The sequence below is a fragment of the Oncorhynchus tshawytscha genome, linkage group LG07 (genome assembly GCF_018296145.1).
Source record: "Oncorhynchus tshawytscha isolate Ot180627B linkage group LG07, Otsh_v2.0, whole genome shotgun sequence".
In the NCBI taxonomy this organism is placed as follows: domain Eukaryota; kingdom Metazoa; phylum Chordata; class Actinopteri; order Salmoniformes; family Salmonidae; genus Oncorhynchus; species Oncorhynchus tshawytscha.
In genome coordinates, this window is record NC_056435.1 from 12231780 (window position 1) to 12257001 (window position 25222).

At 44.8% G+C, this 25222-nt stretch overlaps 1 protein-coding gene across 5 annotated transcripts in view; it reads left to right on the top strand.

Annotated features, from left to right (window-relative positions):
- The window catches only part of itsn1 (intersectin 1 (SH3 domain protein)), a 70280-nt gene that overhangs the window by 17280 nt on the left and 27778 nt on the right, over positions 1 to 25222 (top strand). For 2 of the 5 annotated variants that reach the window (XM_042324110.1, XM_042324112.1), the window contains exons 2-18: positions 2593 to 2788; positions 6545 to 6612; positions 7168 to 7263; positions 7955 to 8018; positions 8322 to 8488; positions 10689 to 10850; positions 11035 to 11110; positions 12583 to 12695; positions 12792 to 12855; positions 13216 to 13353; positions 13703 to 13815; positions 14248 to 14510; positions 14772 to 14921; positions 15032 to 15172; positions 18823 to 18910; positions 19550 to 19689; positions 22323 to 22409. In XM_042324110.1, the coding sequence (XP_042180044.1) occupies positions 6585 to 6612; positions 7168 to 7263; positions 7955 to 8018; positions 8322 to 8488; positions 10689 to 10850; positions 11035 to 11110; positions 12583 to 12695; positions 12792 to 12855; positions 13216 to 13353; positions 13703 to 13815; positions 14248 to 14510; positions 14772 to 14921; positions 15032 to 15172; positions 18823 to 18910; positions 19550 to 19689; positions 22323 to 22409 (1890 nt within the window). In that variant the 5' untranslated portion in view covers positions 2593 to 2788; positions 6545 to 6584. Of the gene's footprint in view, positions 1 to 2592; positions 2789 to 6544; positions 6613 to 7167; positions 7264 to 7954; positions 8019 to 8321; positions 8489 to 10688; positions 10851 to 11034; positions 11111 to 12582; positions 12696 to 12791; positions 12856 to 13215; positions 13354 to 13702; positions 13816 to 14247; positions 14511 to 14771; positions 14922 to 15031; positions 15173 to 18822; positions 18911 to 19549; positions 19690 to 22322; positions 22410 to 23922; positions 23986 to 25222 lie in introns of all 5 variants that reach the window. The other 3 variants (XM_042324113.1, XM_042324111.1, XM_042324114.1) reach the window with 3 other exon arrangements.

Here is a 25222-nt window from a genome sequence, read left to right on the forward strand (position 1 = left end):
GAAATTTTTTCCCATTCCTCCATGCAAAACAGCTCGAGCTCAGTGAGGTTGGATGGAGAGCATTTGTGAACAGCAGTTTTCAGTTCTTTCCACAGATTCTCGATTGGATTCAGGTCTGGACTTTGACTTGGCCATTCTAACACCTGGATATGTTTATTTTTGAACCATACCATTGTAGATTTTGCTTTATGTTTTGGATCATTGTCTTGTTGGAAGACAAATCTCCATCCCAGTCTCAGGTCTTTTGCAGACTCCATCAGGTTTTCTTCCAGAATGGTCCTGTATTTGGCTCCATCCATCTTCCCATCAATTTTAACCATCTTCCCTGTCCCTGCTGAAGAAAAGCAGGCCCAAACCATGATGCTGCCACCACCATGTTTGACAGTGGGGATGGTGTGTTCAGGGTGATGAGCTGTGTTGCTTTTACGTCAAACATAACGTTTTGCATTGTTGCCAAAAAGTTCAATTTTGGTTTCATCTGACCAGAGCACCTTCTTCCACATGTTTGGTGTGTCTCCCAGGTGGCTTGTGGCAAACTTTAAACTACACTTTTTATGGATATCTTTAAGAAATGGCTTTCTTCTTGCCACTCTTCCATAAAGGCCAGATTTGTGCAATATACGACTGATTGTTGTCCTATGGACAGAGTCTCCCACCTCAGCTGTAGATCTCTGCAGTTCATCCAGAGTGATCATGGGCCTCTTGGCTGCATCTCTGATCAGTCTTCTCCTTGTATGAGCTGAAAGTTTAGAGTGATGGCCAGGTCTAGGTAGATTTGCAGTGGTCTGATACTCCTTCCATTTCAATATTATCACTTGCACAGTGCTTCTTGGGATGTTTAAAGCTTGGGAAATCTTTTTGTATCCAAATCCGGCTTTAAACTTCTTCACAACAGTATCTTGGACCTGCCTGATGTGTTCCTTGTTCTTCATGATGCTCTCTGCGCTTTTAACGGACCTCTGAGACTATCACAGTGCAGGTGCATTTATACGGAGACTTGATTACACACAGGTGGATTGTATTTATCATCATTAGTCATTTAGGTCAACATTGGATCATTCAGAGATCCTCACTGAACTTCTGGAGAGAGTTTGCTGCACTGAAAGTAAAGGGGCACCACACTCCCAGGGCCCTCACCTCCTCCCTATAGGCTGTCTCGTCTTTGTTGGTAATCAAGCCTACTACTGTTGTGTCATCTGCAAACTTGATGATTGAGTTGGAGGCGTGCATGATCATGTAGTCATGGGTGAACAGGAAGTACAGGAGGGGGCTGAGCATGCTCCCTTGTGGGGCCCCAGTGTTGAGGATCAGTGAAGTGGAGATGTTGTTTCCTACCTTCACCACCTGTGGGCGGCCCATCAGGAAGTCCAGGACCCAATTGCACAGGGCGAGTTTGAGACCCAGGGCCTCAAGCTTATTGATGAGCTTGGAGGGTACTATGGTGTTGAATGCTGACCTGTAGTCAACGAACATATAGGTATTCCTCTTGTTCAGGTGGGGTCGATGTCAGTGTCTGTGACGTGGCTGGTTTTTCTTTTGTAGTCTGTAATTGTCTGTAGACCCTGCCACGTACATCTCGTGTCTGAGCCTTTGAATTGCAACTTCACTTTGTCTCTATACTTACATTTCCCTTGTTTTATTACCTTGCTGCGGGAATAACTACACTGTTTGTATTCGGCCATATTCCCAGTCAACTTTCCATGGTTAAATGTGGTGGTTCGCTCTCAGTTTTGCGCGAATGCCGCCATCTATCCACAGTTTCTGGTTAGGGTAAGAATTAATAGTCACAGTAGGTACAACAGTAGGTACAACATCTCCTATGCATCTCCTATTACTTATAAACTCACTCACCGAATCAGTGCATAAATCAATATTATTCTCTGAGGCTACCCGGAACATGTACGGGTGATCAAAGCAATCTTGAAGTGTGGATTCCGATTGGTCAGACCAGCGGTAAATAGACCTTGTCACGGGTACATCCTGTTTGAGTTTCTGCCTATAGGAAGGGAGGAGCTAAATGGATTCGTGGTCAGATTTGCCAAAGGGAGGGCAGGGGGGGCTTGTTTGCATCACGGAAGATAGAGTTGCAGTGATCCAGAGTTCTGCCAGGGCAAGTACTACAATAAATATGCTGATACAATTTAGGTAGCCTTGTTCTCAAATTGACTTTGTTAAAATCCCCATCTACAATAAATGCAGCCTCAGGATATATGGTTTCCAGTTTGCATAAAGTCCAATGAAGTTCTTTGAGGGGGGATATACACGGCTGTGACAATAACCAACGAGAATTCTCTGGGGAGATAATACGGTCTGCATTTAATTGTGAGGAATTCTAGGTCAGGTGAACAAAAGGACTTAAGTTCCTGTATGTTGTTACAATTACACCATGAGTTGTTCATCATGAAACACACTCCCGCCCTCCTCCTTCCTGGAGAGATGTTTATTTCTGTAGGCACGATGCACAAAGGATCCCGGTGGCTGTACCGACATATCCCGGGAGTTCTATGTTTCTGTGAAACAGAGTATGTTACAATCCCTAAAGTCTCTCTGGAAAGCAACCCTTGCCCTAATTTCGTCTACCTTGTTGTCTAGACTGGACGTTAGCGAGTAATAAACTCGGAAGCGGTGGGTGGTGTGTGCACCTCCGAAGTCTGACCTGAAGGCCGCTCCGTCTACCTCTTCTGCAGCGACCTTGTTTTGGGTCATCCTCTGGAATCAGTTCAGATGCCCTGGGTGGTTCGGACAAAGGATCCGCTTCGGGAGAGTTGTATTCCTGGTCGTAGTGTTGGTAAGTTGACGTCACTCTGATATCCAATAGTTCTTCCTGACTGTATGTGCTAACACTAGTTAGTGTTACTGCATTAATATCTGCCCTTGAAGGGTGGAACAGGGGTGTATGTAACATGAGTGTATGTAGTGATTGGCCTTCCAAAATCGTAAGCCTCCTTTTTTATGTAATTGTATTTAATCTGTTAAATAAAATACCAAATCCAACTCCATGTGATGTCCTTCAAAAATACATTATTTTGGCCTGGCCTTGTCTTCTGCGGAATAGGCTTCAAATCCAGTTGATTTAAGAACAATTCTCCCCTTCACCTGTGTGCCAGGTGTGTCTGTCAGTCTGTTTGCTCTCTGTCACTTCTGACCCTGCATTGGGCTATGCCCTCCCTCAGACTGCATACCTCTGCTATGACATCATGTGCGGTGGTGCACTAGCCCCAGCCCTAGGCGTCTAGCCTGTCTGTCTTATAAGGGGCGTTCCACCACAACAGGAGTTTGCCAAGTGACCAGATTATGTAGATAAATCCACCTTGCAGCCTAGCCTATGTTTCTCTCTCTGAACTGTCCTGTTCAAGACCCTGGGTCACAGGGAAACACTCATCACCACCAAAGACAATCAGAAAAGTTTGAGGGATAAACTAGGTCAGAGGGACAAAACAGCCTTGCCCCGCCCTCATTTGCTTGGTATGTGCGAGGCGTGCGTGTCTGTGAGTCACTAAGTGTGAGGCTAGCTCAGAATGTGTGACGAGGCTCTTGTGTGCCTCTCGAGGGCGACGTGAATGAAGTGTAGGATGATGAATCACTGTGGAACAGCATGGTAATCTGCTCTGCCTTTTCTCGGCTCTTTCTGCCTGGAGGACAGAGAGCGAAGCTGGTAGCAGCGTCAGTGCACTGCTGGCCTGGCTTTGCTCTTACGAAACAGAACCTCTCAAAGCTCCGGAAACAGTCACTACTCCCATAATTAACGCACACGAACAAGCTTCTTTTCTTTTCTTTTTTTTTTACCAAACAGACACTGCCTAGTATGTACATGTCATGGGAAATTACTTATTTTTTTATGAACAGAGAGAAGAATACAGTGCCTGTGTCTCCTTGTCATTGAAATGTTTCAGCCTGCTTGGGGCTCCCACTGTGAGGGCTGTACGGGAGGAGTGGTCTGGCTCTGATTAAAATACCTTGGGGGGTGTTTGTGTCTGTGTGTGCTGCTCCCTTCCCCCATGTCTTTGTTTTACTGATACCCCGGCTATGGCTGTCCTTTCTCACCATGACGTTTACACAGCTGGGAGATAACATTGCCTCTCTTCCGTTCCCTCTCCCGCTATCTTCCCCCCCATCTTTGTATCTAAGGCACTGCATCTCAGTGCTAGAGGCATCACTACATACCCTGGTTCGATTCCAGGCTGTATCACAACCGGACATGATTGGGAGTCCCAGAGGGCGGCAAACAATTGGCCCAGCGTCGTTAGGCTGTCATTGTAAATAAGAATTTGTTCTTAACTGACTTGCCTAGTTAAATAAAATCTCATTCATCCACTTTATAAAAACATGAAGAGGGCCCTTCTGTCCCCCTTCTTCCCCTCTTGTGACAGCCACCCCAGGATGTAGCTAGGCCATTTTAAGGCCAGAGTTCTGCCTAATCAAAATCAAATGAAGTGTTATTTGTCACATGCTTCGTTAACAACAGGTGTACACTAACAGTGAAATGCTTCCATGCGGGCCCTTCCCAACAATGTAGTGAGATTTTTTAAAAATTATTATAATAATAGAAACATAGAAAAATAATAACACAAGTAATGATAACTTTGCTATATTGACGGGGTACCAGTACCGAGCCAATGTGCATGGGTACAAGGTAAATTAGGTATAGATGTAGGGATAAAGTGACTAGGCAACAGGATAGATAATTAACAGTAACAGCAGCACTTGTGATGAGTCAAAAGAGTTACTGCAAAAAGTGTCAATGCAGATATTCAGGGTAACTATTGGTTAACTGTTTTAACTATTTAGCAGTATTATGGCTCGGGGGTAGAAGCTGTTCAGGGTCCTATTGGTTCCAAACTTGAACCAAAAAGCTCCTTAACAGCTTCTACCCCCAAGCAATAAGACTGCTGAACAATTAATCAAATGGCCACCCGGACTATTTACATTGACACCCGCCCCACCTTTGTTTTTACACTGCTGCTACTTGCTGTTTATTGTGTATGCATAGTCACTTTACAAATTACCTCGACTAACCTGTACCCCCACACATTGACTCGGTACCGGTACCCCCTGTGTATAGCCTTGTTGTTTATTTATTTATTTATTTAAAACTTTCGTTTTTGTAAATATTTTGAACTGTATTGTGGGTTAAGGGCTTGTAAGTAAGCATTTCACGGTAAGGTCTACACCTTAATTTGAGTTATTTAGCAGACACTCTTATCCAGAGTGACTTACAGGAGCAATTAGGTTTAAGTGCCTTGCTCAAGGGGTGGCAGGGTAGCCTAGTGGTTAGAGTGTTGGACTAGTAACCGAAAGGTTGCAAGTTCAAATCCCAGAGCTGACAATGTAGAAAATCTGTCGTTCTGCCCCTGAACAAGCAGTTAACGCACTGTTCCTAGGCCGTCATTGAAAATAAGAATTTGTTCTTAACTGACTTGCCTAGTTAAATAAAGGTAAAATAAAGGGCACATCGACAGATTTTTCACCTTTTCGCTCTTAACAGCTCGGCTACCTACTGCCATCGTCGTCGGTGATCATCGTCGTCGGTGATCTGGCCTACCACCGTGTCGTCAGCAAACTTAATTATGGTGTTGGGGGGGTGTCCAGGGTCCAGTGTCCAGTTCAGAGGGAGGTGTTTAATCCCAGAGTCCATAGCTTCGTGATGAACTTGGAGAGCTCTGAGGTTGAACGCAGAGCTGTAGACAATGAACAGCATTCTCATGTAGGTGTTCCTTTTGTCCAGATGGGAAATGGCAGTGTGGAATGCAATAGCAATTGTGTCATCTGTAGAGCTGTTGGGTGGTATGCGAATTAGTTGGTCCACGGTGTCTGGGTTGATGGTGTTGTGAGCCGTGACCAGCCTTTCAAATAATTTCTTGGCTACAGATGTGACTGCTAAGGGGTGCTAGTCATTTAGACAGGTTACCTTTGCGTTCTTGGGTCTGCTTGAAACATTACAGACTGGGTCAGGTAGAGGTTGATAATGCTCTGAGTATGCATCCTGGTAATCAGTCTGTCCCTGCGGCCTTGTGAATGTTTACCTGTTTAAAGTCTTACTCACGTCGGCTACAGAGAGCGTGATCACATATTCGTCCCGAACAGCTGGTACGCTCATGCAGGGTTTAGTTTTGCTAACCTCGAATTCAGTGTTGTTAACCAGATGACAATCCACCCATACATAATGGTTGTCTCAAATGGCACCTTATTCCATTTATAATGCACCACCTTTGACCAGTAAGCAATGCACTATAAAGGGAATAGGGTTCCTTTTGGGATGCACCCCACGACAACCATTTGCCTGTCAGTGCAACACCACTGACCGACTCGCTGTACTTTACAGACAAGTGATGCATTTAGGCCTATCAACCTATTACCAAACAAGTCTCTATTGCAAAATGTTAACCTTGTCTGTTAACAACTTGCTGCCTGGCCTGGCCTCCCTCTGAGGAAAGGAATAGAAAAAAGGCATAGAACATGAAGCTGCTTTGGGAGATGGAGGAGAGGAGAGGATATAGACACAGTTGTGGACCTGTTGACTGTTCCGGACCTTCCTGTCTTTCAGGTGTTTGCAGCGAGGCTGCAGTTGACTGACCCACTGAACAATGGCTCAGTTTCCCACGCCCTTCGGAGGTGAGTGCCACCCAACCAGATTGACAACCGTCTGTGTGAGTCACAAGCGTGCAAGTGTGTCTGAGAAATGTCTGTGCGCGCAGCTGCGTGCCTGCGTGCAGGTGTGTGTGTCCTGATCTCCCTCTACACATGGGTTATTGAGAGTTATACTGTAACTTCAGCACGAAGGAAGGGCCACTATCAAGTTATTACTCCCAGGTGGTGGAAGCCTGCCTGCTGGACCGCAATGGCTGCATCCTTAATGCCACCCTTTCCCCTACATTCCTCAACATCAACTCTGAACCTCAGAGCCAGTTCCACTGCATTTTAGCACTGTTCCCCTTTAATCAGGGACTGATTTAGACAGACACCAGGTGGGTGCAATTTGTTATCAGGTTAGAACAGAAAAGCAGCAGGAGCCGTACCTCGTAGAGTAAGAGGTGTATACTATATAGCGCACTATATAGGGAATGGGGTAGCATTTAGGATACAGCCATAGTCTATGGTGGACTTAACCCCCCTCTCTCACACACACACACACAGGCGAGAGCTTCAACTGATCTTTCTCTCTCTCAGGAGGTCTGGACACCTGGGTGATCTCTTTGGACGAGCGAGCCAAACATGACCAGCAGTTTGTCAGCCTGGCCCCCTCACCAGCTGGCTACATCACAGGTTAGCTTTACTCACAGCAAGGGAGGGGATGGACAAATGAAGGGAAAGCGCGGTGGAGGACAGTCTTTGCAGTACATCATGTCAGGCAGAAGTTGCTTGAAGATAGCAGAAGGTCACTTCATAAGGGCTTTCTCTTATATTACACACAGAGTACCAGGTCAAAGGTGAAGGGTTAGTGCTTCTATATCTGCATTGCTCGCTGTTTGGGGTTTTAGGATGGGTTTCTGTACAGCACTTTGACATCGGCTGATGTAAAAAGGACCTGATTGAATGAAGCCTGGTGGACTGAGTCTAGGGCAGGCCTTGAAGTGTTTCATTCCCTACAGCCCACACCGTAGCAAGCCACGTCATTCTCCACTTTTCTCACTTTCAGAAAGGACATTTCAGTCACTCACACTCACTCATATTATCATCTGATATCATTGCCTTGGGTGTTTTGATGTTCAACATAACCTTGCAGAACCTCCTCACACAATTTTCGAGAAGTGTTAGTGCTTGTTTCACTCTGCTACTTCAGCAACAAGTCTCAAAATTGCTGATTGTGTTCAAATTGAAATCATTTGCCCTATGATTCCTCTTGAAAGAGGAACCAACTGGCCTTTTCTCTCTGTGTTTGAATAGATATATTCATAATGGTGTACAACAGACTCAACAGTATTATAATGTAATTTTCCCTTCTCATTGTCCGTAGGTGACCAGGCCAGGAATTTCTTCCTGCAGTCAGGCCTGCCCCCTCCCATCCTGGCACAGATATGGTGAGTATCTCCTCTCACTCCATCTTTCCAATTCTTAACTCAATCTGCTGCTAATGTCAACCACTGTTGTCTCTCTCTTTGCCCTTCTCTGGTTTTTGTCATTCTCCTCCCTCTGTCTTCCACTCCAGTTTCACTCATTCCTTCTTTCTCTCCTTTTATCTTTCTCTCACCCCTCCCTCGCTCTTCAATTGCTTTATTGACATGACATCCGCACAGACATATTGTGAACAACAATGATAATAATCAGTATAATGTAATCAAATCTTTACTTTCTCCCTCTCTTGCTCTCGCTCCCTCTCTCAGGGCCCTGGCCGATATGAACAATGATGGGAAGATGGACATGCATGAGTTCTCCATCGCCATGAAGCTAATCAAGCTCAAGCTGCAGGGTCACCCCCTGCCCCCCTCTCTGCCCCCCTCCATGAAGCAGCCGCCCCTCACCCTGCCCCCGCCACCCACCGCACCCTTTGGTAAGGGATTAGACAGGGGCAGCGTGCGTCTCAATAGTCTAAAGGGGCTTCCTTTTCTCCATCTGCACTGATCTGTACAGCAGGATAGGTAAAAGCAGTGTGGTAGATGCAGCAAAAAAAAAGTACATTTTTGCTTTTACCTGTCCACTTGTTCTTTCAGATCAATGCAGGTGATGTACAAGAGACTAGGAGTGTGTGCCACTAGGCTATGAGATACACCCATGTTACTGTCCCCATGGCCACCATTAACTAAATGGACTTTAGAGTGCTCAAAGCCAACTCTGCCATATCATCTGCACCATCTATGTTCATACAGTTGAAGTCGGAAGTTTACATACACCTTAGCCAAATACATTTAAACTCAGTTTTTCACAATTCCTGACATTTAATCCTAGTAAAAATTCCCCATCTTAGGTCAGTTAGCATCACCACTTTATTTTAAGAATGTGAAATGTCAGAATAATAGTAGCGAGAATTATTTATTTCAGCTTTTATTTCTTTGATCACATTCCCAGTGGGTCAGAAGTTTACATACACTCAATTCGTATTTTGTAGCATTGCCTTTAAATTGTTTAACTTGGGTCAAACGTTTCGGGTAGCCTTCCACAAGCTTCCCACAAGAAGTAGAGTGAATGTTGGCCCATTCGTCCTGACAGAGCTGGTTTAACGGAGTCAGGTTTGTAGGCCTCCTTGCTCGCACACACTTTTTCAGTTTTGCTCACAAATTTTCTATAGGATTGAGGTCAGGGCTTTGTGAAGGCCACTCCAATACATTGACTTTGTTGTCCTTAAGCCATTTTGCCACAACTTTGGAAGTATGCTTGGGGTCATTGTCCATTTGGAAGACCCATTTGCGACCAAGCTTTAACTTCCTGACTGATGTCGTGAGATGTTGCTTCAATATATCCACATAATTTCCCCTCCTCATGGTGCCATCAATTTTGTGAAGTGCACCAGTCCCTCCTGCAGCAAAGCACCCCCACAACATGAAGCTGCCACCCCGATGCTTCATGGTTGGGATGGTGTTCTTCGGCTTGCAAGCCTCCCCCTTTTTCCTCCAAACATAACAATGGTCATCATGGCCAAACAGTGCAGTTGCAAATCGTAGTCTGGCTTTTTAATGGCAGTTTTGGAGCAGTGGCTTCTTCCTTGCTGAGTGTCCTTTCAGGTTATGTCGATACAGGACTTGTTTTACTGTGGATATAGATACTTTTGTACCCGTTTCCTCCAGCATCTTCACAAGGTCCTTTGCTGTTGTTCTGGGATTGATTTGCACTTTTCGCACCAAAGTACATTCATCTCTAGGAGACTATACGCATCTCCTTCGTGAGCGGTATGACGGCTGCGTGGTCCCATGGTGCTTATACTTGCGTACTATTGTTTGTACAGATGAACGTGATACCTTCAGGCTTTTGGAAGTTGCTCCCAAGGAAGTTGCTCTCCTTTTGATTTTCCAATGATGTCAAGCAAAGAGGCACCGAGTTTGATGGTAGGCCTTGAAGTACATCCACAGGTAACACATCCAATTTACTCAAAGGATGTCAATTAGCCTATCAAATGCTTCTAAATCCATGACGGAATTTTCTGGAATTTTCCAAGCTGTTTAATAAAGGCACAGTCAACTTAGTGTATGTAAACTTCTGACCCACTGGAATTGTGATACAGTGAATTATAAGTGAAATAATCTGTCTGTAACCAATTGTTGGAAAAATTGCTTGTGTCATGCGCAAACTAGATGTCCTAACTGACTTGCCAAAACTATAGTTTGTTAACGAGACATTTGTGGAGTGGTTAAAAAACTAGTTTTAATGACTCCAACCTAAGTGTATGTAAACTTCCGACTTTAACTGTAGCTAGATGTTTCACTGGGGCAATTTAAAACCGTTAACTTCCTATTATCTCAAAGCACAACCGTGTTGTTTCTGGTATTTGAACAGGCAACGCCCTGGGTCGATATTTGGTTGCTTCCCCTGACAACCAGGGCATTTTGCTGTGCACTGCCTGTTTATGACCAGGCTAATGTTGTTAATTTTCAAGTGAATCAGTCAGAACTCAGCACTTGTAGACTCATCGGCTTTGGGTGAGTGGGGAAAATAATAATAATAAACAGTGTTAAAATAATAGTCTTTTCAACAGAAAATGAATGGAGGTCTGTTGTCTTATGTTTGTCTGACATACCTTACTTCATTCTACCCTGCAGGAATGCATGGTTTAGGGGTAATGCCAGGCCTCCCAGCAGTCCCTCCATTACCCATGCCCCCTATGCCAGGGGTGGGTATGTCCCCCCCTCTGGTGTCGTCGGTTCCCCCGTCTGTACCCCCCTTGGCCAACGGAGCGCCAATGACGGGCTTCTCCCACCCAGGTATGGCCCAATCAGCATCGCCGTAAGACATACCACTGATTATTCAAAGCGGAGTTCTAGTGAATGACAGTGAAGCCCTCTGGCAACGTTTCAGAGCATCTCACTTTGTTGATTTAATCCTTTCTTAACCTCTTTTTGTGACCCCATCTCTCTCGGTCTCTTTCTCTCCGTCTCTGTCTCTCAGCCACCACACTCAACAAAAGCTCTTCTTCCAACCGCTCCGGTGCCAAGATGCAGGGCCAGTCTTTTGAGACTTCTAGGTGAGTCACGGCACCCACTTGGAAGAGCACCCACTTGGAAGAATGGCCCCTGCTCATTGAGCCCAAACTCAAAGGGACAAATGTAGCTGTGTTTGTGCTTAGACACCGAGCCTTTTTTTTTTTTGAACACACAACAGGCTAGCTCATTAAAATGCCATCACATCACTTTTAGATGAGATCCCTCTGTTAAAAAGAGATGCACAGCCGACGTCCCATGTTGTCAGTTGGAGAAAAGCAATTCTTCTGTCCAGACCGCTTTGCTTTCTAACGTTACACAAAAATAACTTAATGTTTCAAGTACATTTTTTTCAGAAGTTAACCCTTTACACTTGTGGGAGTTGGTCTATATGGATCAATTGAAATGTTTCTTAAAGAAGAAATATGAAAATCATATACATAAGCATGGTAGCAATTGAAAGGGAACCGTTTGGAGATTATTGGAAAATGATTCGACCAATGTTGAGGACACAAACAAGACTCAGTCCAAACGTTACACTGTTGATTTTATGTGCATTTTACATCTACTGTACTTTTCACTGCATTTGTTGACAACTAAATGTGAAAATACTCTGGATACATTCAGTAAGGTGATGAGAATATTCTTGTTAAATGTGGGCTAGGTGCAACATAAGACAACACATTTAAGGGTTTGAGTGAGAAGACTAACTGGTGTGTTCAAGTGGCGCCACACACCTCTCCAAAGTGTGCACAGTTCCTAAGTTGTTTCAATGCACTTTTATGACTCAAAGAAGAGTCTTCAACTATAATGTGCTTCAACTACAATGTACAGTAGACATTCTGTTCAGAACAACCCGGATATAAAACCATGTCATCTTGTAACTGTACATTAAACATAGTGATCATAAATGTTGACACTATATGACGTGAGTTTTATGTTATGGAAATGTGAAGTGCACATTTGTACTCACAGGTGTTTTGGCTTGCTTGTATGACGTCGAAGCGGTATTTCTTATCCTCAACATCTCATCTTTCTAAATATATCAAGTCTTCTTCATTTCCAGCATTTCCCTCACTCAGACAACAAAACATTTGCAAAAGTTGCAGGAGGGATTAGTGGGAGGGATGTGGGGCAATTTCTTATCTTGTGCGGCGTAAGTTCAGAACATCTGTGAGTCAAAACCCATACAGCGCTGTGAAGCGTAGAGCCTGAGCTCTAGCGTCATGTATAGCATGTTACTGTACAGCCACTGTGTTCCAATTTAGGCGCTTATCAGTGTCCAAACCCGTATACCGGTACGAGTGTAAAGGTTTATCATGGAAATTTGTCTTTGTCTTAAAGGCAATTTCCAACTGGCTCCGACACAGACAGCAAAGCAAAAACACACAACTTAACGCAACAGTACTATTTAAAAAAACAACAAATAGATACAAGCAGATGTGAGGAATCATCAAAAAGTCTGTTTAAAAATACGCATTTAATAAGATATTGTCTCCGCCCCTCTCCATCTTAGCACCCCTGTGCCCCCCCAGCCTCCCACTGACTGGGCTGTTCCCAGCTCGTCCCGGCTAAAGTACCGGCAGCTCTTCAACAGCCACGACAAGATGATGAGCGGCCACCTCACCGGTAAGACCTTGTCTGTCAACAATACACACTGCTGGTTTGTCCAGTCCACATCAGCAGTTTCTCAAAAAAGCTAATGTTTTTATCCTCGTCTTTCAGGACCCCAAGCAAGAACCATCCTGATGCAGTCCAGCTTGCCCCAGACCTCGCTGGCGTCCATATGGTAAGAGATGGGAGCAGGGCCAATACTTAAGACACTTGGCCACTAATTCCTATATGTTCACACATTGCTGCTCTTTGTTCTCTGACTACTGCTTCTCTCTGCTGACTCTGGGTAGAAGTTACTTTTAGACACAGATCTAGGATCAGCTTAACCATCAGATGGCAAAACGAATCATATCAGTTGCTGTTTAGCAGGGTGAAACGCAAAACTAGTCTCGGATCAGTGCCGTCGGGGTGCCCCTAAACGGCACTTGTTTTTACCTTCGTCCACTCTGCTAGTCACAGGACAGGAAGTGCATGGCTGGTGGTAACATGACACGTCTTTCTCTCTCTCTCTCCCCCTCTCCCTGTTTCTCTATAGGAACCTGTCGGACATCGACCAGGACGGCAAGCTGACGGCCGAGGAGTTCATCCTGGCCATGCACCTGATTGACATGGCCATGTCCGGCCTGCCCCTGCCCCCTATCCTGCCCCCAGACTTCATCCCCCCCACCTTTAGGTACAATCCACTGTCCCCTCTGCTGTCTGGCAATGCCCCTTAACTCTACCTCTGTCTGCAGAGCATTGATACCGGCACTTACCTTAGAGAGTCTTGTCTAAAGATGCTTTATTGATCTTATTGCCCTTCACCACGGCCAGGGAATTTTTCCTTAACCCCGTGACCTGACCCGGAAAAACACTGGCTCCTATTGTTTTAACTATCAATCAGTCTATATTGATTCCATTAGGAGTTTTTCCTGGTCAAGTCACACGGTCAGGAAAAACCCCTGGTCCTGCTCACCCATGCCCTATATGAGGTGCTGTAGGTTAGTGAGCTGCTCTGACTGTGGTCTGATGTCCGTCTCCAGGAGGGTACGTAGTGGTAGCGGGGTGTCTGTCACCAGCCTGCACTCCACTGACCAGCGGGTCCAAGAGGAGGCCGAAGAGGAGCAGGAGAGCGAGAAACAGAAGCTGGAGAAACGTAACCACTCTTAAATTCATAGACCGAGCTATGGGTGACTGACTGTCCATGGGCTCGAAGTGATAGATCTGAAGCTATGCAGTGTTTGTTTACAATTACGTTGTTAATGAACAATGGAGCAAAACGAGCTCACGTTTTGGGTGCGGTGCGTCAGTTGAACTAAACCAAAATGCTTGGGAGCTATGTTCTTCTCGAATCTATAGCTATGTATCATCAATTTTAAAGTCCAAAAATGTATGTACCAATCCCTTTAAACACAGCAAAACGCTCCTTTTCAAATATAAACAGGTATATAAAAATGGCCCCAGTTTTCCAAGAAATACCCCTGAAAATTTGGCAACAGGGCAAAATATGTTCCCCATTTCTCTCTCCATTTCTCTCTCTCTCTCTCTCTCTGACCCCTCCTATCTCTCTCTTTCTCTCTCCCCAAAGTGACTTTCGAGGACAGGAAGCGGGAGAACTTTGAGCGGGGCAACCTGGAGCTGGAGAAGCGTCGACAGGCCCTGCTTGAGCTGCAGCGCAAGGAGCAGGAGCGTCTGGCGGCGCTGGAGCGCGAGGAGCAGGAGAGGAAGGAGCGCGAGCGGCTCGAGCAGGAGAGGCGGCGGCAGCAGGAGCTGGAGAAGCAGCTGGAGAGGCAGAGGGAGATGGAGAGGCAGCGGGAGGAGGAAAGACGCAAGGAGATTGAGAGGAGAGAGGTGAGGAGAGGAGGTGGAAAAGGGGAGTAAGGAGGACAGCGAGGATAGATCAAGAGAGAAATTCATTCTCCTTATTGTGTTGCTTTAATGACAGGGGGAGACGGGTGTAGAGAAAAAGGTGGAAACGCGGGTTGAACCCAGGTCTCCGGCAGGAAGTTGAATATGTGCGCAGACCTGGAAGTGTTACCACTCGACCACGGCTGGCTCTGCACTATTTCTGCGTATACAGTATAACATTCCCTCTGTGTTTCCTCGGGCTAGGCGGCAAAGCGGGAGCTGGAGCGTCAGCGTCAGTTGGAGTGGGAGCGGAACCGCCGGCAGGAGCTGCTGACCCAGAGGAACCGAGAGCAGGAGAACATTGTCCTGCTCAAAGCCCGCAAGAAGACCCTGGAGTTAGAGCTGGAGGCACTGGTAAAGACAGACACACACACACACACACACACCATCATAACTGTCTTTACTTTGTTCTTTGGAAGAAAAGACAATAAGGTATGATAATTAGTTTCACCCTCCCTCCCCAGAACGACAAGAAGAGCCAGCTGGAGGGCAAGCTGCAGGACATCCGCTTCCGCCTGTCTGCCCAGCGGCATGAGATCGAGAGCACCAACAAGACCCGCGAGGTCCGCATCGCTGAGATCACCCACCTCCAACAGCAGCTGCAGGTACGTACACACCTTGTGTAACACATACAGTCCCCTCCATAATTATTGGGACAGTGAAGCATTGTTTCTTCTTTTGGCTCTATACTCCAAAGGTTTGGATTTGAAATCAAACAATGACTATGAGGTTAAAGTGCAGACTGTCAGCTTTAATTTTGGGGACACATTCACTTGTATGTATATTAAAGTAGTCAAGGGTTAAGTACTTGGTCCCATATTCATAGCACGCAATGACTACCGTAATTTCCGGACTATAAGCCGCTACTTTATTCCCACACTTTGAACCTCGCGGTTTATACTATGACGCGGCTAATTTATGGATTTTTCCCGCTTTCACAAGATTCATGCCGCCAAAAAAAACTGAGCACCGTCACATAATGTGACGTAAATCGAGCGCGCTCAAACTTCCCATCATTCTGATTACGGTAGTAATTTTGTCACCCTCATCATGGCAAAGACACAGGGAAATGCATATGATGCAGCTTTCAAGTTGAAGGTGATCGATCTGGCTGTTGGAAAAGGAAATGGAGCTGCTGCATGGGAGCTTGGCCTTAATGAGTCGATGATAAGATGTTGGAAACAGCAGCGTGAGGAACTGACTCAGTACAAAAGCGGGAAGAAAAGGGGAAGAAAAGCAGATGGCCCAAAGTATTTGCAGCCACTCGACATCAGTGTAAATCGTGCATTTAAGGTGGCGCTCCTTGTTCAGTGGGAGGCTTGGATGACAAGTGGGGAGAAATCCTTCACTAAAACGGGCCGCAGGCGAAGAGCATCTTATGGTCAAGTCTGCCAGTGGGTCCTGACAGCGTGGAGCATTGTCAAAAAATCCACTATCATCAACGGGTTTGGAAAGGCTGGACTGCTGCGTGTTGAAGGGGCAGCTTGAGCTCAGCAGGGTATTTGCCTCCGGATGAAAGTGACGAGAGCGACAATGAAAACGATCCAACATCGGATGAAGCAATTCTGAGGCTATTCAACTCCGACACCGAAGGAGATGACTTCAGTGGTTTCAGTGCACAGGAGGAGGAAGATAGTGACCAATGACTTTCTTGGTAGGCTACTGTTTTAATTTTTGTTACAAGCCGTGTTTCGTTAAAGCCTATTTATTTTTGTTACAAGCCGTGTTTCGTTAAAGCCTATTTATTTTTGTTACAAGCCGTGTTTCGTTAAAGCCTATTTATTTTTGTTACAAGCCGTGTTTCGTTAAAGCCTATTTATTTTTGTTACAAGCCGTGTTTCGTTAAAGCCTATTTATTTTTGTTACAAGCCGTGTTTCGTTAAAGCCTATTTATTTTTGTTACAACGCCGTGTTTCGTTAAAGCCTATTTATTTTTGTTACAACGCCGTGTTTCGTTTAAAAGCTGTGTAAAGTTAATTTGTTTCAATGTACCGGTAGGCACCTGCGGCTTATAGACATGTGCGGCTTATTTATGTACAAAATACATATTTTTTTATAATTCAGTGGGTGCGGTTTATATTCAGGAGCACTTAATAGTCCAGCAATTACGGTACATCAAGCTTGTGACTTCATATTTGTTCCATGCATTTTCTGTTTGTTTCGGTTTCGTTTCAGATTATTTTGTGCCCAATAGAGATGAATTGTGAATAATGTTGTGTACATTTAGTAACTTTTATTGTAAATAAGAACAGAATATGTTTCTAAACACTTATACATTCATGTGGATGCTACCATGATTACAGATCATCGTGAATAATGATAAGTGAGAAAGTTACAGACGCACTAATATCATACCCCAAGACATGCTAACCTCTCACCATTACAATAACAGGGGAGGTTAGCATTTTATATCATACCCCCAAGACATGCTAACCTCTCACCATTACAATAACAGGGGAGGTTAGCATTTTATATCATGCCCCCAAGACATGCTAACCCTCACCATTACAATAACAGGGGAGGTTAGCATTTTATATCATACCCCCAAGACATGCTAACCCTCACCATTACAATAATAGGGGAGGTTAGCATTTTGGGGGGGGGTATGATATTTAGGCGTCTAACTTTTTCACTCATCATTATTCACGGTTCATTCAGGACTATCCGTAGTGTATGGTAGCATCCACATTCATGTAGAAGTGTTTAGAAACATATTATGTTTTTATTTACAATAAAAGGGACACTATACATTATTCTAGAGCCAAAAGAAGAAGAAATGATTCACTGTCCCAGTAAGTGTCCAAAGCTGTAACGGTATAGGGTGGCTACTTTGAAGAATCTAAAATATATTTGGATTTCTTTTAACACTTTTTTGGGTTAGTACATGATTCCATATATGTTATTTCATAGTTTTGATGTCTTCACTATTATTCTATGCTGTAGAAAATAGTAAAAATAAAGAAAAACCCTTGAATGAGTAGGTGTGTCCAAACTTTGACTGGTGCCTTGACTTTATCCACATTTTGTTACGTTACAGCCGTATTCTAAAATGGATTAAGTAAATAAAAAATCTCAGCAATCTACCCACAATACCCCATAATGACAAAGTGAAAACAGGTCTTTAGAAATGTTTGCAAATCTTATTAAAATAATCAAAAACAGAAATACCTTATTTGCTTAAGTATTCAGACCCTTTCTCATGAGACTCGAAATTGAGCTCAGGTGCATCCTGTTTCAATTGATCATCCTTGAGATGTTTCTACAACTTGGAGTTCACCTGTGGTAAATTCAATTGATTGGACATGATTTGGAAAGGCACACCTATCTATATAAGGTCCCACAGTTGACAGTGCATGTCAGAGCAAAAACCAACCATGAGGTCGAAGGAATTGTCGGTAAAGCTCCGAGGCATGATTGTGTCGAGGCACAGATCTGGGTAAGCTATTCCTTAGTAAAAGGCACATGACAACCTGCTCGGAGTCTGCCGAAAGGCACCTAAAGACTCTCAGACCACGAGAAACAAGATTCTCTGGCCTAATGAAACCAAAATTACTCTTTGGCCTGAATGCTAAGTGTCATGTCTGGAGGAAACCTGGCACCATCCCTAGGGTGAAGCATGGTGGTGGCAGCACCATGCTGTGGAGATGTTTTTCAGCAGCAGGGACTGGGAGACTTCAGGATCGAGGCAAAGATGAACGGAGCAAACTACAAAGAGATCTGTGATGAATACCTGCTCCAGAGCGCTCTGGACCTCAGACTGGAGTGAAGGTTCACCTTCCAACAGCACAACAACCCTAAGCACACAGCCAAGACAATGAAGGAGTGGCTTCGGGACAAGTCTCTGAATGTCCTTGAGTGGCCCAGCTAGAGCCTGGACTTTAACCCGATTGAGCATCTCTGGAGAGACATTATGGTGCATATCCTCCACCCAAACCCTCTACAGATTAGGGATGTGACAAATAAAGTTTGATCTGATCATTAGCAAACAGACAGAGCAGGCAGGCAGGCCAGCATGAGGGAGGGAGAGGTGGGGCAGGCAGAAACGTGCTCGTATGTTTTTGTAATCTGCATCTCGCAATGTCTTACCTTGCAAATTCACCAAAGTAGCCTGACATTTGCCTCTTCCTCTCTGCCTTTATTTGAATTACACAATTTTCCCAGGCCTTTATAGCCTATGGACTATAACCCACAAAATAGTACTTTTTGTGATAACTGCACTGAGATTTTAATTAAGTGCTTTGTTTGTTTCCCCAAGGACTCTCAGCAGTGGCTCGGCAGGCTGATCCCTGACAAACAGTGTCTAAACGAACAACTCAAACAGGTTCAACAGAACAGCCTGCACAGTAAGTACTGTTCCTCACCTCACCTCCGCACATCTTTCTACAGAGACCGTCTCCCAGATCCCTGGTCAAAAGTTGTGCACTTTATAGTATAGGTGTGGAAGTGCCCCCCACCTAGCGCCGCAAATAATCTGGCCTATTAGTTTTAATTGACAAACTGTTGCCTTTGTAACCCACCTGCAAACAAAACTAAGGGAAATACTGACTGCCCTACTATACTTAAGCAATAAGACCAGAGGAGGTGTGGTATATGGCCAGTATACCACAGCTAAGTCCTTATGCACAACGCAGTGCGGAGTGCCTGGATACAGCCATTAGCCGTGGTGTGTGTGTGTATATAGGCCACCGACCACAAACCCCCTAGGTGCCTTATTGCTATTATAAACTGGTTACCAACGGAATTAGAACGGTCTGATATATCACGGCTTTCAGCCAATCAGCATTTAGGGCTCGAACCACCCGGTTTATAATAACCGATACGGCGCTTGCTCTCTGGGTCATATTCACTAGGCTCAAAATGAACGGGCCAAACGGGGAGGGGCTAGCCGAACTTGTCCAATAAGAAATGCTTGTTTTAGTTTTCTGCTGCAAATTTTTTTTGCTACACTGGGCACTAATAAATACAACCCCGTCCTTGTCCAGGAGACTCCCTGTCGTCGCTGCAGAAGGCGTTGGAGGTCAAGGAGTCTAGTCGGCAGCAGCTGAGAGAACAGCTTGACACTGTGGAGAGAGAGACCCGCTCCAAGCTGCTGGAGATAGATGCCTTTAACACCCAGCTCAAGGTAGTACTACTCACTAACCACTCATCTTACTAGGTTACAGACCAGGGCCTCGGTTTTCAAGGCTAAGTTCATCGTTAGAACCTTCGTAGGAGGTTGTTTCTCAAAACCATTGGCATTCAAGCGTCACTTTGTCACTCCGTGACCGCAGCTAACTTCAGAAGGAAGTTGACTACAAAATAGAAAGTTGTCGACGGTTTGTCAATCGTTACAAACAAACAAAGGATAAAAATGCATTGAATGAACACCGAGATGACTGCATTAAAAGAAGATAAGTATAGGCTACTTAGACCTATTGCCTATATTTCAATCATAAGCTATTCAAATCAATTTCATGTTCAATCAAGGAGTTCTATTTTGCAATGCTAATGTCTATAATTTTTGTCTCAATTTCTTTCATGCTGTGTGACATGTGCACAATGATGTACCAAATCTGTGATTTAGTGCATTATGATAGGGTTGGCATTAGAATAAACAACCTCAATATTTGCAGCCACATGCGGGAGCGTAATCATCGACTGACACTAATTAGCATAACGCAACGGACATAAATATTCCTAGAAAATATTCCTATTCATGAAAATCACAAGTGAAATATATTGAGACACAGCTTAGCCTTTTGTTAATCACCCTGTCATCTCAGATCACATCTCAGTTTGTAACACGGAAATCAGAAAAGCAATCAAATTAAATTGTTTACCTTTGAGCTTCGGATGTTTTCACTCACGAGACTCTCAGTTAGATAGCCAATGTTCCTTTTTTCCAAAAATATTATTTTTGTAGGTGAAATAGCTCCATTTGTTCTTCACGTTTGGCTGAGAAATCGCCCGGAAATTGCAGTCACGAAAACGCCAAAAAATATTCCAAATTAGCTCCATAATATCGACAGAAACATGGCAAACGTTGTTTATAATCAATCCTCAAGTTGTTTTTCAAATATCTATTTGATAATATATCCACCGGGACAATTGGTTTTTCAGTAGGACCGATTGGAATAATAGCTACCTCCTGTATTTTACGCGAGAATCACTCTGGGTGCATCAGGTGACCAGTTGCGCAATGTAGCCGCTTACGGGTATTCTTCAACATAAATGCGTAAAACTACGTCACAATGCTACAGACACCTTGGGGAATATGGAGAAAAAGTCATCTGGTTGATAGCCCATTCACTGCTCAATAGGGACGCATTGGAACGCAGAGCTTTCAAAAGATGAGTCACTGGATTTTTCTCAGGCTTTCGCCTGAAATATCAGTTCTGTTATACTATATTTTTACAGTTTTGGAAACGTTAGAGTGTTTTCTATCCTAAGCTGTCAATTATATGCATATTCTAGCATCTTGTCCTGACAAAATATCCCGTTTACTACGGGAACATTATTTTTTCAAAAATGAAAATACTGCCCCCTAGTCACAAAAGGATATCTCTCTAGGTGCAGATCTATTGTCAGTATTGTGGAATAATTCTAATGCTAAAATAAGATTTGAAAGGAGAAACCTTGATCCGAGAGCAGCGTTGACTTTCTTTCGTCTCGATCAGTATCGACACATGCTCCAACGACGCGCTTATGGACATTCTCTGTACGTGGTGTTTTGGGAAAAGCATGTGACAATCTTCAGCCGTTTTATAGGAACGATGCCTCGTTAAAACATTATGGAAGCTTTAAGTTCCATCGCTATCGGGAACCCCGGCCCTGGTCTCTCCAACCCTGTTCCTGGAGAGCTATCCTCCTGTAGGTTTGCTCTCTAACCCTGTTCATGGAGAGCTATCCTCCTGTAGGTTTTCACTCCAACCCCAGTTGTGACTTGCCTGATTCAGCTTATCAACCAGCTACTTATTAGAATCTGGTGCTCTAGATTAGAGTTGGAGTTAAAAACCTACAGGATGGTAGCTCTCCAGGAACAGGGTTAGAGTGCCCTGTCTCATGTTCCCAGTGGATAGACCTATCCCACAGAGCACAGACAAGAAGTGACCAACAACTGGCTACAGTTCTTCTCATAGGGGCGAATCCTAACTACCACAGGTCGAATTTTCACCATGCATTGATTTCAATAAGAGACCAAATGAAAACTTGACTTATAAAATGGAAGTTAGGATTTGCCCCATGTGCTCAGTTTAACAGTTGATAGTGGACCATTTTAAAACACTGAATTCCAGAACTTTCTTTCTGCCTAATGATACCTTTGCATCTCGTGTGTGTGTGTGTGTGTGTGTGTGTGTGTGTGTGTGTGTGTGTGTGTGTGTGTGTGTGTGTTGGGAGCCAAGACTGTCAGAGGGCTTGATGATTTGTGTGTCTGATGATCCCCCTTTTTTAATTTCAATGTGATCTCAGTACTTTAATCCTTTCTTTTCAACCAAAACTTTGTTAATTGCTCCACATACCACATCAGGGCCCCAGCGTAGTGGAGTAGGGTTAAATTGCCTGTAGACTCTGATCTTGGATTTGGGGAAGGGGAGCTGATCCTAGGTCTGTACCTAGGGGAAAACGTGGGGTTTTACACTGTTCTCTCACTGTATCTGACTGTTGCTCACTCTGTCGCCCCGCCCGCCATCCACCCTGAAACCCCCGTCTGGTCTATGTGGCTTGGCTGACCTTTTCCCCGTGCCCTCTGACCTCTGCCCTCGCCTGTCCTTCCAGTCTCTGGCTGTGTTCTATCAGGGCCACACTGCCCGGATAGAGGGCCTCCGTCTGGAGCTGCTGCTGGAGGAGCAGAGGGGGCGACAGGTAGTCCACTCACCAGCACTGCTGCCCACCGCAGGACACTCTAGAATAGTGCACCCCTCTGGAGAATAATAACCAATCAGAATAACTCAGTGTGCTGTTACTAAGCAGATTTGAAACCCAATGATAAAGAAGGAAGCTGCCTTACTAACTGATGAAGAAAGTTAGACCCATGTCACACTACAGGGCCAACCGGAACTGTACTGGGCTGGCTCAATTTCACATTGCCCTTTCAAAACACTATTCCAGCAACTATGGTGGATGTGTAACCAGGCCTAGTGCAGTACGGTTCTGCTCAGCTGGGCTCAGTAATGTGATGGGTATGTTAGGCTCACCCTGTGTCTGTACCTGTGGTAGGCTGTGCTGTTTCCGAGCAGCGTGGCCCTCTTCCCCACAACATCCTGTGGGCTCAACCTGGGGAATCAAAGATGGTTAAGCTGTATGTGGGTTGCTATGGTTTGACGTCGGACACAGCCACGTGGGGCTGTTGGGCCACCTAACTCAAGGCGCCAGGTCAGGGCTAGGGGTTGAGTGTGATCTGGATGTTTACCTGGGTCGTGTTCATTAAGGACAACGCAATGGAAAACAAAAATGTGCTTTCCTTATTGGGCAGGTAGTCCCTCCCTTTTTCAGTCTGTTTCTTTCTGTTTGGTGCCTAATGAACACGACCTTGTTGTTGACCTCGGTGGCACTGCTGCTGTTCTATCTGACCCTTGACCTTGGGGTCCCTGTGTGTCTCTTTTCAGTCCGAGGGGGCTCGGTGGACCAGATGCTGCTGGACTGTCTCTCGGCCCTCCTGGCCTGTTTGCAGCGTATAGACGTCTACCTGCAGGTGTCCCTACTGCCTCCCCTTCCTCCTCCTCTTCCTCCACGCCCTCCCCCCCGCGCTCCCCCACCCCAACCCCCTTACCACTCCTCTGCTTCCTTTGAAGGGCTGGTCAAAGCAAGCCATGCTGTCCTTCCGCTTGAGCGTCTTTAGCTTTAGCCTCGGTAGCCCTGCAGCGAGTTAATAAATGCCAGCCGCCGCTTCCCTCCTTTATCTGTCCTCTGGGTGGTGCTGGAGTATATCTCTCTCATTGCATCCTCAACCCTCTAGACTAGGGCCCAATAAAAACACTAGCATACTATTTAGTATGCGTTGCCAAGACCAGAGTCAATTGGGTCACACTAGGTAGTATGCAAGTGTATACTGGGACACAGCTCCGGTCGATGTTGTTAGCCACCATGTGCGTGAACCTGGTTGTTTGTCTATTTCATTTTATTAAATTGAATCAATGACAATATTATATTTTTTGAGCTCCTTGAGCACTTGAGCTTTAAGTTGTCAGGCTTTGTAGTTTTGGTTACGGTGAGAGGACAACATTTACCTATTTGGAATCCCAAAAAAAACATTAAGACATATGCTTGTTGCGTTAGTAAACATCTGTAGAAAGCACAAAAACACTTCTCAAAAGACTCGTAAGGCACTCTGTCTTATTGGAAAGAAATGAAATGCCTTTGTTTAATTACATGGCAGGAGGACAAGATTAAAAACAACACACTCGACCGACGCTTTGCGGCTGTACAGTCCTTCTACTGGGTGAGTGACCACTAGTGTTAGTGATGTATTTATTTAATAGTGAACTGTGGTGTAGGGCCTACTATTTTGGGAGACCAAATCCATACAGACATAGGCTAATTGAAGACTTGGTACAGTAAAGAAATATAGAACAAGGTAGTGAACAGGGTAATGTCATTTATCAGTAGATTGAAGCGATATGAAAATGATCCTTAATTTGTTATTGTGAGACTATTTAAAGAAATCTTCACAGTTTCTCAGTCAGTCGTGCATCTCTCACCATTTTAACCAAGTACTAAACAAATATTGCTTTCCTGAACGTACCTCTCTCTCCAGCCCTATGTGTTGATGACACGCCAACTAAACATATTGGGGTGAAACCTTTGGTTGCATGGTGTTGCATCTAATACTGATTAATGATCTTGATAGTAATTCATTCAGGAAAATCAAGTCCTCAGAACTTAATTCCCTGCTCAGACTGTATATTAAGACTTTCTTAACCCTTTAGAGACGATGGGTTTGAATTACACCTACCTATGATCCTTGTGAATTTCCCATTCAACTCTTTTGACTGATCTCCATATCAGTCTGTGTGCTTATGAGAATCATAGTTTGGCTCAGATTTCTCCCAGAGCCATGAATGTTCTCTGTGATTGGTTGGTACCACTTGGCTTTAACCAGTAGTGTTTCCATTTGGTGCTCAAACCAGAGCAGAGAGAATTTGCCCCTAGATGCTGATCATAGGTCAGTTTTGCATTTTCCCCTACTAGGTTAAGGTTAGGATTGGGGAGATGAAGCTGATCCTAGATCTGTACCTAAGGGAAACTTCACCCCGGAGCTCTGAAACACTGCAATCTTCCAGTTCCAGTGGTGTCAGTGTTGCCGTAGTAACCCAGGGCTTGTTTAACCCTCCCTCAGTGGTTCATGTGCAGCACTCGCCAGACTCCGAGAGCTGTCCAACTCCCATGAACGCACTGTGGTGGCGGCCATGTTTTGTGCAAGTGTGTCCGCCCCAAAAATCCAACTGACACCTACATTTCAGTAGTAGTAGTAGCCCAGCATTAATTGGAGAAAACACCGAGATGAGATTAAATGGAAGGAAGCAGTAGACTAAACACAGACTTTACATCTGGTAACTGAGCCCGGCTGGGATCATAATGGCGCTTACAGGGCACAAAATGGCTGACGCCTCACTGTGATGTGAGTGTTGTGTTGAGTCCCGGCGACCCCGCCCACACTTCCCCCTCACCGGTCCTCC